At 43.0% G+C, this 15,072-nt stretch overlaps 1 protein-coding gene across 1 annotated transcript; it reads left to right on the forward strand.

Annotated features, from left to right (window-relative positions):
• Positions 1-12,620: 12,620 nt before the first annotated feature.
• LOC141641618 (uncharacterized) lies at positions 12,621-13,339 on the forward strand. The gene is made up of 3 exons (XM_074450273.1): positions 12,621-12,741; positions 12,778-12,972; positions 13,026-13,339. Exons 1-3 carry the CDS (start codon positions 12,621-12,623, stop codon positions 13,337-13,339), a joined length of 630 nt encoding a protein of 209 aa, XP_074306374.1.
• Positions 13,340-15,072: the final 1,733 nt, after the last annotated feature.

The raw sequence follows: 15,072 nt of genomic DNA on the forward strand, positions 1-15,072 counted from the left end.
CAATGGGGAACATATTGCTATACAGTAATGCCATTCGGATTGATCAACGCCGGAGCTACATACCAATGCACCGCAACTACACTCCTACATGACATGATGCACAAAGAAGTTGAGGTATATGTAGATGACATGATCGTCAAATCCAAGGAAAGAGAGGGACATATTGCGAACCTTCGCAAATTCTTCGCAAGGCTACGAAAGTACAACATGAGACTCAACCCCGTAAATGCACATTTGGGGTAACATCCGGCAAACTCCGGGATACGTCGTTAGTCAAAGAGGTATAGAAATAGATCCTTCAAAAATCAAAGCTCTGATCGAGATGCCACAACCTCAAACAGAAAAAGAAGTCAGAGGATTCCTGGGAAAAGTACAATACATAAGTCGATTCATATCGAAACTTACAATGATTTGCGAGCCTATCTTCAAGAAACTCAAGAAAACAGACCACACCATGTGGGATGATGATTGTCAAAAGGCGTTCGACCGAATCAAAGAGATATTGGCTAAACCACCAGTGCTCATGCCGCCACAACAAGATCAACCTCTTGGTTTATATCTCACAAGAATCGAAAGCGCCATGGGTGCTATCTTTGGCTCAAATGTAGGAAGTGAAGAAAGAGCTATTTACTATCTAAGTAAGAAGTTCTTGGAATATGAGTGCAAATACTCGCAACTCGAAAAGACATGCCTCGCTCTTGTGTGGGCAACGAAGAAGCTACGTCACTACATGCTTAGCTACTCCGTCAAAATATATTCCAAAATGGATCCAGTCAAATACCTCTTCGAGAAACCCGTCCTCAACGGACGTCTCGCAAGGTGGACTCTGATGCTCTCAGAATTCGACCTCAAATATGTGCCACTAAAAGTTATAAAAGGTCGCGCCGTCGCCGAATTCTTCGCAGAAAATTCTATCAACGACGCACAAACCATAGATACTTGGTCATTTCCCGACGAGGATATACTTCAAACAGATGTAGACTCCTGGGATCTATACTTTGATGGAGCATCAAATTTAAGAGGATTCAGAATAGGAGTGTTGCTCATTTCTCCTGAAGGTGAGCATACACCAATTCTTTGTCAAACTCGACTTCGAGGTGACAAACAAACTGCAGCAGTATGAAGCCTGTCTCATCGGACTGCAAGCGGCAGTAAGCTTAGGCATCAAAAACCTCCGAGTACATGGGGACTCATCGCTGATCATCAACCAAGTTACAGGATCCTGGAAAATCCGAAGTGAAAGCCTCGCACCCTATCAGGCTAGTATAGACCAAGTCGCTCAATTCTTTGATCACGTAACCTACTTACACCTACCTCGAGAGGAAAATCAATTTGCAGACGCTCTTGCGAAACTGGCATCTTTGATAAATATGCCAGATCACATGATGGAAATGCCTTTGTGTATCGAACGACGATCAGAACCGGCTTATGTCCATCAAATCACCGATGAAGAGGAAATCGCACAGGAACCCTGGTTCCAAGCAATCCTGAATTTCAAGCTTAATGGTACCTATCCACCGGATATGGACAAAAGGGGACAACGTGCTATACGCCTATTAGCTTCCCAATATATCCTGATGCAAGGAGAGTTATACAAAAAAACACCTCTTGGTGTAGTCCTACGTTGCCTCGATCATTCATAGGCACGAAAGGTGATGGAAGAAGTCCACGACGGAGAATGCGGTCCCCACATGAGTGGGCCTATGATGGCAAAGAAAATCACACGTTTAGGGTATTATTGGACCACAATGGAATCCGATTGCATCAAATACGTGAGACATTGCCACAATTGCCAAATCTTCGGGAATGTACAACATGTCCCTCCTTCATTGCTATACACGATGACATCTCCTTGGCCATTTTCCGCATGGGGAATTGACATAATCGGGAAAATAACCCCAGCCGGAACAGGAGGTCACTGTTTCATTCTAGTGGCGATTGACTATTTCACCAAATGGGTAGAAGCAGCTTCCTACACTGGTCTTACGGCTAAAAATGTGGCAAAATTCATACAAAACAACATCATCTGTCGATATGGTTGCCCACATGAGATCATTAGCGATAATGGGTCACAATTCCAAGCTGAAACCGAGCAATTGCTAGCCAAATATAAGATTAAGCATCACCACTCTTCGCCCTATAGACCACAGACTAACGGCGCGGTAGAGGCGGCAAACAAGAATGTTGTCACAATTCTCAAGAAAATGACTGACAACTACAGAGATTGGCCAAGCAAGATACCTTTTGCCCTATGGGGATACCGTACATCAGTTAGGACGCCCACTGGGGCTACTCCTTTCGATTTGACCTACGGCATGGAGGCCGTACAACCAGTCGAGCTAGAAATACCATCCTTGCGTATTCTACTAGAAAGCCAAATCCCCGAAGCCGATTGGAAGAAGGATAGATACGAAGAACTCATCCTCCTGGATGAACGTAGGCTACGCGCCTTACATAATGTCCAAACGTATCAAGCACGTATCAAACGAGCTTTCAACAAAAGGGTTAGGCCAAGAAACATCAAAGAAGGAGACTTAGTACTCAAATCGGTTAGAGCTCTTTTACCTGTCGACCCAAGGGGAAAATTCAAACCTAATTGGGCCGGACCATATCTAGTCAAATCCATACTCCCAGGGGGTGCGGTTAGAATCACAGACCTAGATGGGAATGAATTTTCAAACCTCACAAACCTTGACCAACTGAAACGATACTATGCCTAGAATAGGACAAACACGCGCCTCGCGTAAACCCATGTGTCGCTCTTGTGGCACTAAATAAACGGCCCCTGGCCAAGCTGAAATACGCTAAGTGTCACTATGCTCTTGAATTTTGACAAATTTGTCATCCTCATATCATCAAATAAACTAAATTCGCACCTTGAGAACAAGTAAAAGCTCATGCTTAGTTTCTATGTTCATTACAAGCTCTTGCTTCGAACAATTATTCTTTTACATTTACTCGAACTACGCGCAAGGGTTTGATTTCGCTTTTTAAGTGAATACGTAGGCAATCCTTCACAGGATTCAACCCATTATACCTAAAATGTAAATAGAAGGACATTTGCGTTGCATTTGAAATTCGACAAGAATAAAAAAAAGAAAATCACAACGGTTTCATAACCATTCAACCTTTTTTATTCCATTCGCTTTCTAATAATAATAGTACGTTGCATAATAAAAATAGAATAGGCTAGGATTCTAAAAATCCCTCCTTTTTATTACAACAACAACAATAATAATAATCAAATAATAAATAAGGACTCAGGCTATTCCTCCATCTTCCCCTTGCCCTTGTCACTCTTGTCATACTTCTTGTCACGACCTCGAGCCGGGCGCTCTTGCACCACTTCAGACCTAATCACCAACGGTCTTTCTCGAGGCCTGACTCTGCCATTCTTGCTAACCACCATTTCCGCAACAGGAGTAGTCTTTGATTTCTTTGAAGGGTGAATGACCTGAAAACCGGCTTCTTCTTCTCCCTCTGTCAGATGCTTCTCCTTCTCTTTCTCGCCCTCGCGCACCTTGTAGTCAACAGGTTCGCGTTTCCTTAGTCTCTCGCGCTCTTCCGAAGTCGCAGCCTTTCTCCACCTCAGATAGGAATCCGACACCCACAAAGCATTGGCGGAGAAACTCAAGAACCACATGTTCCTTTGGGCCCATTTGATAGCCCACTCTCTTCGGCTCTCTGTAGTAAGCGCCATAGCAGTCTGCGGGACGGTGTCAAGCCTCGGGATCGTCTGCTTCAGCCCAACTTGCCTCATCAATCTTTCCGGAAAGATGCACACCATGAACTCCAGTCCCGGAATGCGCACGGACCTAGTGGGATCCAAAGAAGACACTCCAGTGACGGAATTGAGGTGCCACCACGGTACAACCCACCTAATCAACGGGCCATCATCATTCTTCAGTTTGTTCTTCCAATAGTCACAGACCCGGGTGAAGTCCACCATGTACAACCGCGTCCTCATCACAATCATACGGGAATGATAGGAAAGTGCATGAACTGGGAGCTCGAGCAGTCGGAGCCGTTCCATAAGCCAAACCTACCAAAAGCAAGTATTAGACACCAAAAAAAAAAAAAAAAAAAAAAGAAGAAAAAAAAAAGGAAGGTGTCTTTACCTGTAAGATGACGGGACTCCCCAAAAATGGCAGATCACGGTTGGATTTCCTATTATCCAAGCCCAAAATAATCTCTCCTAAGCATAAGCAAGCTGGGCTCCTGCGCAGCTCCATTTGTTCGATAAGGCACAAAAGACGAGGGTCACCTCTCAGGTCTTCATCAACATGCCCTTGGAAGACATGCATATGCAACAAACAAAAGCCAAATGCTCTCCTCCTAGCAACATGAGAGACAGTAGGGTCAGCCCTGTTGATGAATCGATCAATAAAATCCAACATTCTCACGCCTTTCGGGGTAACTAGACGATCCACCTCAAGTCAAGTCGGTCACCCAAGCAAGCCCCCGAATTTGCTCTTATACCCTTGTGAAGTGGAAGGAATGGCGGGTAAATGTTCGGGATCCCATCCGCCAATAGCGACTATTTCTTCAGGAAATGGGTAAATGTCACCTCCCGGGAACGCGAAAACATGATAATTCGGGTCCCAATAGTCAAGGCAAGCATCCAAGAACGGTTTTACAATCTTGATGAGTTTCAAACTCAAGAAAGACCCAAGGTTATAAGCACCCATGTCGTGCTTCTCCACATTCGAAAACTCGTTGGTCCATTCCTTCAAGCGGATCTCCAAAGTATTCATGATGACAATTTTCTCTTGAAGATTTATTTTGAGAATTTTATGTGAATAGACGAGGAAGAGACGGAAGAATTGTGTGAATTAACGCCCCGTCGACGCTTCTATTTATACTAATTGCTGTTTCCAAAAATCCGCCAGAACGGACAAGCTTGGGAACAGGCGCAACACCTGTTGCGCCTCTTCAAAGGGACGCACTCATGCTGCGCCTCTTCCCGATCTCACTTCGTGATTTCGCGTTTGGATCTTTCCTAATTCTATAACGAATAATTTCCTATTCCTACGGGATTTTATTTTGGTAAATACGAGCAGTTTACCATGTTTCAAGTTTCCTATTTTCGCGGGCACGCATTTCGAGGCGACATCGACACCTTCGCCATTTCATGACACTTAAATTCTTTTTTTTAGGAAATAAATTTCATTTTTTTTTTTTTAGGAAGTAAATTTCATTTTGGAAATAATTTTCTTTTGTTTTCATTTCAACATTTCATTTCTACACTTACAGATTTCTCTTTTTCTCTTTTTTTAGGGGGTAACCCTCCCTACCGTCCGGTCATTTCCGACAAAATTTTTGCATTTTTGCATTTTTGTGCTCTTTCGAGTCTCATTTTGCGCGGGTCAAAGGCCATATGTATAAAATGTATGTTTTGCGTGATTTCTATGTAAATTTCGAAAGACATGACGGCGTAAACCGTTATCTACCAAACTGTTCAAAAACTAACCTGCAGGTACAAGCAACACGACCCAGCAGCAAAGGCACTCAGGCCATCGTATATACAAATGTACAAGCAAACTGGGGGCTTGCGCCCCGAACAAAGTCCAAAAGTCCAAGCAAACTGGGGGCTTGCGCCCCAAACAAAGTCCAAAAATGTCCAAAATGTACAAGTCTACAAAACTACACAAAACTACTGCTGGACACCCTCCAACTCAGCAACCCTCGCCGTAAGAGCAGCAATCTCGGCATCCCGAAACTCGAGCTCCCTCAACAAGCGAGCTGTCTCCTCCCGAGACTGGGTCAACTCTCGCTCCACTCACGACCATTTATAAACAAGAATAAATTGGCTCATGCCAATCAATTCAAACAAAACTGAAAATCAAAAATCAAAAGAAATCAAATGAGGTTCATACCTGACGACCTCGACCACCGACGAGTGCCTCGATGGCGGTAGCCCGTAGCCGGTTGGCCACCCTCCATAGTGCCACGAACCGAGATGGCGCGACCTGCATTTCAAAAGAAAGTCTCAGTAAATTGAACAAGTTCAACCAAATGTGTTCTTACACGAAAGTCATACAAGTCGGAGGCTTACCCTCCGAATCAGATGCTGCCAGTCATCTAAGCCAGCATCCGTCACAGCTACGTCAAAGTCACGCAACTCGGAGATCGTCGTCCTCCCAGTCGCGTCAGTGTACTCAAGGGTCTCGGGGTACACTGGGGGCTCGATGCCCGCCGCCTCGACCTCCTGCAAAGACAAATAGCTCTCATTAATCGATGATCTTTCGTCGTAATTCTCAAAATCAAATCAAGAAAAAGTAAAAGATACTCACCACTACCGGCCAGTACGCCAACCTCCCGTAAAGGAACGCCGAGTAGTCCTCGCTTGCGAGAGAAGGTCGTCGCCACCGGCACCGCCCAAGTCCGCCTCCCTCTCAGCCTCAGAAGGCTCCCTAAACATCGTCTTGGGAGGATCGACGGGAACCGTCAACGCGTCCCGAGAGCACTGACGAGCCAAACGCTCGCCCAAGTACCACACAGGACCCATCGACGTCCACAACAAGAACGCTCGGGCTCCTAGGTCGAAGGACCTCGCCGACAAAAGGAGCCGCTCCAGCGTACTCGCCCAAGGTCCGGGCACCCACTGCGACAAGATAAGGCAAAGATCATTCCTATGATCAAGTGAAGGCAAAGGATAAGAAATATAAATGAATACGAGTGGGATACTTACGCCGCTCGGTGAAGGGCGTTCACATCCCGCCAGGTAGACATTGTACGAAGAGCGCTTGCTCTTCGTCCAAGACATCACCCAATCCCTCACCACGGGATAGGCCTTCTCCAACGGCTCCGTCCTCTTGGGCGCGAGACTCGGGAAGTAAGAGTACACCCATGCCTGTAAAACAGAGTAATCAATGACGATCTTTCGTGATTCGATAAAGAAAGGAATTTACTTTGGCCTAAAGGAAGGTTCATACCTCCAACAGTAGTCCGGGTCCGACAGCGCCAGGAGAAGTCCCCTTCTCCATCAACTCCGGACGAACCATGGCCCTCATGAAGCGGATGAGGACCGCAAAACCAGCAGATAACCTGGGTCCCGGCGTCCTAGGGAACTCAGTCGAAAAGAAAGGGAAGGAGCTTCGTCGATAGCCTCTCGCCCTTGTCTCCGAGGCAAATCGAAGACAGGAACCACCAAAGCCACAAACGAGCCCTCGCTCACCAGACAAGGAGGAGGAGAGGTCTCCCTCCCATCGATCGTCACCAGCGCCGGGGTCTTCCCCGCAAAGTAGTCTCGAACGTAGGTACTGGGTACCAAACCCGGCACTGCAACAGCCTTCGGCGATAAGTTCCAGCCGATCAATCTCCTCGCCTCGGCCGAATCCACCCTCATAGCAGTCTCCGGCCACACCATCTCCTCGGTCCCACACGGCAGGCCAGAAATCATGCCGTAATCCTCCAGAGTAACTCCCACCTCACCGAAAGGCAGGTGAAACGTGGAAGTCGTATCCCAGAATCGATCCAAGAAAGCGCGGACCAGGCTAAGGTTAGCCCGCAACTTCCTCTTCACGATATCCCTCCAGACCTGAACCAGAGGACCAAACGCTCCACGCTCGATCATGGCCCTCTCCTCCGCCGACAGCTGCTCGTAGTGCTCCATCGCTGTCGTGTAACCCGAGAACGACCTGATGTTCCCAGCCTCCTATTATGATTTGAAACAAAGCTATCTTTAGTTTTGAATGAAATTTGCAAAAAGTTTGGACAAAAAGAACGAAAGAGAATAGGTAATGAGTAGTGAATTCTTATTTACCAAGCTCTTCACCGTCCTGTAGGACAGGTGACCCTCTGCAGCCCACACAAGGTGCCTACTCTCCCAAGTCTCAGCCCACGCAGGAGCTCCTCTCAGCTGACGACCTCCTCGCCCAACGTTGGCCCGTCTCGGGGCCTCCTCCTCCTCCTCCTCGACGGCCTCCTCCTCGTGAGCCTCGTCTCCAGTGGCCATCACCACAGCGGTGAAGGCCTGCTCTAAAGCCTCCTCAACAGTACTGGCGTCTATCTCCATGGGAGTCCTCCCGGAAGTAGAAGCCTCATCACCTGCAACGTTAAAGTAAATTCAGGCCGCGTCACATGACGACAAGCCTTTGTTAAGGAGTTTTCGAGCCTTCAGAGCCCTGAAAACTGCCCTTTCCATGCCATCTTTGGCCATATTCCCACCAACCAATCACTCATGTGATAAATTGGGTCAAGTTAAGTCCAAGTCAAAGCCTAGTTCCGGGTTCAAGTCGAAAATTCGGCAGTATTTCGTTATAACGGTGATTATGCCCTAGAAAGGTGTCCTGAAAAAATTGTCACAAACCAAAATTCCGAGATGGTAGGAAGTTTACCCATCATCCAAGGATCCCAAATATCAAATTTCATCGCCAATGGGCATTCCTAAGGCTATTTTTCGAAGCAATTTACGGTTCAGCTGTAAAACCGTCTCAAAATTCATTCAAGGGCTCAAAACTCGATGAAAATTCGAAGCAAATACATGGTTATATTCCTAACATTGCCTACTATCCATTTCTAACATCAATTTGGCATAGCAAATCATTTGGGGGAAAAGCCCCAAATTTTCGATCAAAAGGGTCGAAAACCCTAGTTTTCGCGGCTCAAAATTCAACAAACGTAGATGGTTAATGCAAGATTGGAACACATACCTCGATTAGTCATGTTTAATGCAAGCTTTTGGATCAAACCTCGACGGAAATGGTGAAGATTTGAGAGAGAAATGGGTGAATTGTGTTTCGAAATAATGAAATACAATCCTTCTGAGTTCGCGTTTTTACGCAGAAATAGCCAAATTGGGGAAAAGACGCAGCAGGCGCTGCGCCTCTTCCAAGAGACGCAGCTCTTGCTGCGCCTCTTCCTTGTGTTCCCTCCATACGGATTTTCAAAAATTCGTTATGAGTTCGTTATTTGTGGGCCCATCTTTGGTGCGCCTCTTCTTCAACGCTATTATATTCTTTTGGTCCGTTTCGATGATTTTCTTTCGTTCCGGCCCGCATTTTATCCAAATAAGCAAATATTTTGCAAAGTATTGCTCAAATCCTTGTATCCAGTAGCGACAAAGTATTTTGCAAGTATTGTCCAAATTCATTTTATCCAAGCAAAGCATGATATTTTGCAAAGATTGCTCAAATCCTTGTATCCAGTAGCAGTAGTATTTTGCAAAAGATCGCTCACTCAAGATTTCTCCCACGACGATCTAGATGTTCCTAGTCGTCAAAATATTCCCCCAGCAAGAGTTTGTTTGAGACCGACGCAAGCATATTCAACCTCAAGTTTTGCCAGAGTTCGCTTGAGACCAACGCAAGTGGATTCCCCAGCAGTTTCTACTGACGTCCTGCTGCTTTCAATATTTTGTTTCCCCGCAGAGTTCGACCAAAGTTTCCTGTGACCCCTAATGTCTTCAGACACCAAGTTATCTTCAGGCCAAAGAGTTTTGCCGAAGCGTCTTCAGTCCCGCTTCACCCGGGGTATCCCAGGTATGGTCTCTTCTTATGGCTGGCGAGCTTCCTTACGTAGTCTAATGGACTTTAAACGACCCTCCCCGATAGTCGACAGACTCTAAAATGTTCCCGACGACAGGTCCTTGGTTCAGACCCCTTGAGCCGCCTCGCGTCGCCATAGTCGTCAGGTTGTAATCTTTGATTGACCTGATGGCTATACTTTGACTTTCGCCTAGTCCAAGCCTCAGTCAAAGTGGGGGCTCTCTAGATACCTCATTTCTGCACCTCCCGCAAACCACCTAGTGATGATTGGGCCGCATGTTTGATTCGCGGAACGATTTGTGACAGTTCGTAAGATTATCGTCAAGTGATTGCTCAAATATTAATGTCGACCTCTTAGTTGTCATCTACGTCCTGATACGGTCGTTTTGACAGTAATTAGAGTACATTCGGAGTCCGGGTCAAAAACCGTCTCCATTTTCTGATAACTGTTAAATCCCGAGTCGGAATGTTCTGGAATGTTCCGGATATTTCTATTCCATATTTCACAAATTCTATCTTTTGGCAAATAATATCCCGTAATATTCATAAGATAATCGAATTATTTCCGTCCTACCATAACTCAAACGCGGAAATCTTTCTTGACAGAGGAAACCTCCACGGGAATAGACGCAGCAGTCTTTGCGCCTCTTCCAAGGGACGCGCTTCGCCGCGCCTCTTCCCAGGCCCTTCTTTGCATGTTCCACGTATCTTTTTTATATCTTTCCGAGATTCACTTCCAAAGAGTCTCCGAAACCCTATTCCGCCGTGTGATTAGTATAAATAGGAGCCTTCGCTCCTCATATTTCTCACACGAGTGTCCGCCCTTCTCTTCTCCCTTTGCATTCTAGACTTCGTTCTTACTAATTGGCGCCTACGTGCTTGGACTTCCGACCACGTAAGCTCGGATCCTTCCGGGTACCAGCCTCTCCGTTTGCATGACCGACCAATTTGACCAACTCCACTCAATCAACTTAATTAATCAATCGTTTTCCTCTTACGAGGGCACTCTCTTTGCATTCGCGTCGAGCATTCACTAGTCGATATCTTAGTTCATCTCGTTTCGTCAACATGTAAGTCTGAGGGTGTATAATCCTTATTTATTTATTGTATTTTATTTATTGAATCAATTGTAAGATTTATGTCGAAAACACCGTTAAAACTGATTTCCAAAACCGTGCTTTAAAACTCTGTTTTTGCGGATTTCCAGTAGACAGACGTCGAGAAAAGACGCAGCAACTGCTGCGCCTCTTCGAAGGAGCGCAGTCCCTGCTGCGCCTCTTCGTGAGGCTGCCGCAGTTCATGCTTCTTTTCTTCTTCCTCGTCCTCTGTAATTCGCTTTCTTTTTATTTGTTATTTGTTCGTCCGTTAATCCTTTGATATAATCGTCACTGATAATTCACATGTATATTGTATCATATGATTCATCATTCATTAGCATGCTTTAATCGTCATAAATCCGACTTAAATCCCTTGTAATCCGATATTTGCGGGTTTTCGTCATTAAATTCAAACCCGGGTTTTGGAGATTCAATTTGTTCATATTGAATTTCTGGAATTCGTCATTGATATAATTTTCATCTGTTTATTCGCATGTTCTTCGCATATTCGTTGTATATCCGTCATATTTAGCCTAATTGATTTATTTCAATAGAGGACTCATTAATGTTTCCATCATAATTTCATGTAAATAATCCGTTTCCGATTCGTCTCATCCGTATTTATCGCTTTTATGACCATCATTCACATGTAATAAAAGTATTAATCACTTTCATCCGAGTAAATAATTCAATAAATCATTAAATTCACCAATTGACATTAACGATTTGCAGTTCCGGCTTCACAGCCAGAACTCACCCTTGGAAACGCACGCAAAGAATCGCCGCGCGCCTCTTCCGCAGGGCGCGATCCTGCCGCGCTTACTGTTCAGGATGATTTTGTCTCTCGAACTCCGTTCTTTGCTTGACTTAGTTTAATTAGTCCATGTATTAACTGACTAATATCCGTAATATCACGCTAATTCCTGTTCGTATTTCATTCTTTTATTCGTTTTCTCAAATTATCCGTTTTAAAGGTATTTTCGACATAAATCGCCTATCCCGTTGTAATTAATGTAATTTCCATTATTGTAATTTATCGTTATTATATTACTTTTATTGTTTGTATGTTTTCATATGTAAATCAACATTAAATCCTACTTCGACCCAATTGTATGCTAACTACTTGTCAACCGACTTAGCCTAATCTTCACATGCTAGGATTAAAACTTGGATGTTGCATTGCATGCATATAACCGACGATATATCGAGTATAAATAATTTCCCTAATCATTAGTAGAGGCCGCTATCGAGGCGGGCGGGATTAGGTGTTCGATCAAAAGAGCTTCCTAATACGTACCCTCACCCCTTACTCCAGATCTCCGTGAGCACCCGTGTTCATTGGCATCCACGAGAGTCATTCTAGACATAGAATGCTAAGGGTAACGATTGCTTAGTGTTCATGTCACTACTTTGTGTCTTGACATGACGCGAGGTATTCGAACGGTTCCAATTTCTCATAAAAATTGGTGGCGACTCCATACAAAATGCAAACGCTTGTTTTTCCGACTTTCACCAAGTGCCCCCGTGGGCGGCCCGCTGTCCACAATTGGGCATATGTGAAAATAGTGTTTATCACCTTATATCTAACACGTGTCATATTTATAAAATTTCCATTATGTATATGTAGGTAATAAAAAACTGTTAGAATATAAGAAGCAATAGTCAGTTAGGTTGTTACACTTGAGGTTGTTAAAGTTAGTTATGAGGTTGTTGCATTGTATGTCGGTGTAACCACCCTATATAAGTAGACATCTCATATCATTGTAAACCACCAATTAAGTTGATTCAATACAAAAGTTTCTTTCTTTATCTCTTTACAAATCTATATTCTCTGAATTATAATTTACAATATTACCAACACATTCATCAAATTTCCCAATCAATACTATGAAATTCTTCATAGTTCTTCATGGTATCGGACTGGGTTTTATATTTTGACCCTATTTCTGTTTGTATGCCATTTCTTTTCCGCTGCAAACTTCTCAGTTCTTGCTTTTAATTTCTTTTCTAAAGTTTTCAATCAAAACATATTACAATGACTACACAAGAAAACACAGATATTTCTGTGATCAACACTGATAATCCTCTCTACATTCATTCTACTGACCTTACTGGAGTCAAACTTGTTGCTACACCCTTTGATGGAACAAATTTTCGTAATTGGTGAAGATTCATGCTTATTTCTCTCTCAGCAAAGAACAAAATTGGGTTTATTGACGGTTCTCTTCCTAAACCTGTTGCGAATGCTACTACTGCAAGAAACTGGCAACGTTGCAACGATATTGTTTTTTCCTGGATCATCAACTCAGTTTCTCCAGAAATAGGGGATTTCATCCTGCATAGTGCTACTGCACAAGAAGCCTGGGCTGGGAGGAACTTCAAGAAAGGTTCAGTCAGTCCAATGGCGCTCAAGTTTATGGTGTTCACAAGAAATTATCAGATTTCTCTCAGGGTAATGACAGTGTTGTTACATATTTTACAAAGCTTAAATCAATTTGGGATGAAATCAATGGCATGGGAATGAATCCTAAGTGTAGTTGTGGTTGCACTTGTGGAGCCAAAGAGAAACAGATCAAGTTTCAAGAATATAAGAAAGCTGTTGAATTTCTGATGGGTTTGAATAATACTTATGCGGTTGTTCGAGGCACAATCTTGATGCAGAACCCACTTCCAAAGATAGCAGTTATCTACAATAACTTGCTCCAAGAAGAGAGACAAAGAGAGATTGATAAGTCCATTTTATATACATTTTGACCCCCTACTTTAGCTCTAATATACATGTCATTTGCACTAATCTAGTGGTTTTATGAGCTAATATTGTGTTCTAGTTGTCTTTGCATGGTTTGTCACATTTTGTAGGAACTTGAGCTTTTAGGAGCTTATTTCTAACAAATTTGCAAGAGCTAGTATACAAGGCTAAGTGTGGAGCATGAGTTGGACCAACATTGAAGTGCTACATGGATTTGCATGCATAAAGATATAGATTAAAATGAAAATGCAAAATAAAATCTTATGCAAAGTCAAGCCCAAGATTTAAAATCCAACTAAGGTGGAAACATTGGATGCTTAGTGAAGCTTAGGATGCTAATTAAAGAGTTTAACCGGGTGATTAAACAAGGCATTAAACATCAACTTAGGATTCCTTAAGCATTAATGCAGTATAAAGACCAAGGACAGGCAATAATGCTCCTAGACTGCAGGACAATTTAAAAATACCAAATGGCTTTTAAAAATTCTGAATTTTTGTGACAATTAAGTTTAAACATAAAACTAAATCTGTGCCAAATCCCATGATTTTTGAGAGACTCTAAGTATTTTTAATATGAACTTAAACAGCCTGAAATCCTGAAATTGCAGACAGCAGACTCAACTGAATTAAGGAACTTGTTTATGTTGGAAAATGATATAGTTTAAGACCCTAAATTTGCACAGAAGATTTACAGGAAATCCAAGATATTAACTTAGCAAATGTTAGACTCAAACCCACAGTAAACACAGGATTAAAGTTTAAACTTTGCTCAACACAATTAAACTGAACCACAGTTAAGCACAGGTTCAACTTAATTATGCCAAACTGACTTTGATCAATTAACCACAGAGATCACATGTTAATTATCAGGCCAGGGATTCAAACTACAGATTAACACAAGTTTGAAAGAAATGAGAGAAGTCTCAAGGTTTAGTTTTCATTCAAAATAATATGTCTAAAACAGCTGAGACACAGGTCCTTATATAGCCTTGTCTTTGAATTACATCTCGAAAACCTAGAAATCCAAGGGCCAAGATTTGATCTAGGATGAGTACAAACTACCTTGAATATATTACAAGCTGGAAATTCAAAGTTACTTAGGTGAACAGCAATGGGTAAAACAGACTGAAATAAAGCATGAAATGCAGTCCTGTCAGTTGTCTTCTAGTTGTAGATACCCGTATCCGTCGATATTGGAATTTATAGAGAACCCGACTAACACCCGATGATGATAGGACACATGTATTTATTAGTTGTCATTGTCATTATTTGGGTTCGTTTTACGATGTAGAATGAGCGTTGTCGACGGAGTATTTTATTAATTTAAATGATATTTAAATTAAAGCTTTTTTAAGGTGAATTCATTTTACTTTATTTTGAATTTATTTTCTCAAGTTTATTTTATTGAAAATAAAATAAATAATTGATTTGAAAAATCATTTTATGAGTGTATTTGATTTGAAAAATCATTTATTTTAATGTGTTAATCGATTTGAAAAATCGAATTTGAAAATCGAAAACTCGTTTTAACCACACGTTTTGGAGCTCGATTATAGCTCGGTTTTTGAGCCCGTTTTCTTTACGAGTTGGCATGAATCTCGAGTACACTAACCAACCTAGGCCTCTACCCATCCAACCCCAGTTCGAACCCCCGTACCCACGTCCCAAATCTCGTCCCAAACATACACAAAACAGCCCAACTACTTCCCCTTACCCGCATTAGCCCTTCCTCTTTTCC

Source organism: Silene latifolia, chromosome 2 (genome assembly GCF_048544455.1).
Source record: "Silene latifolia isolate original U9 population chromosome 2, ASM4854445v1, whole genome shotgun sequence".
NCBI lineage: Eukaryota > Viridiplantae > Streptophyta > Magnoliopsida > Caryophyllales > Caryophyllaceae > Silene > Silene latifolia.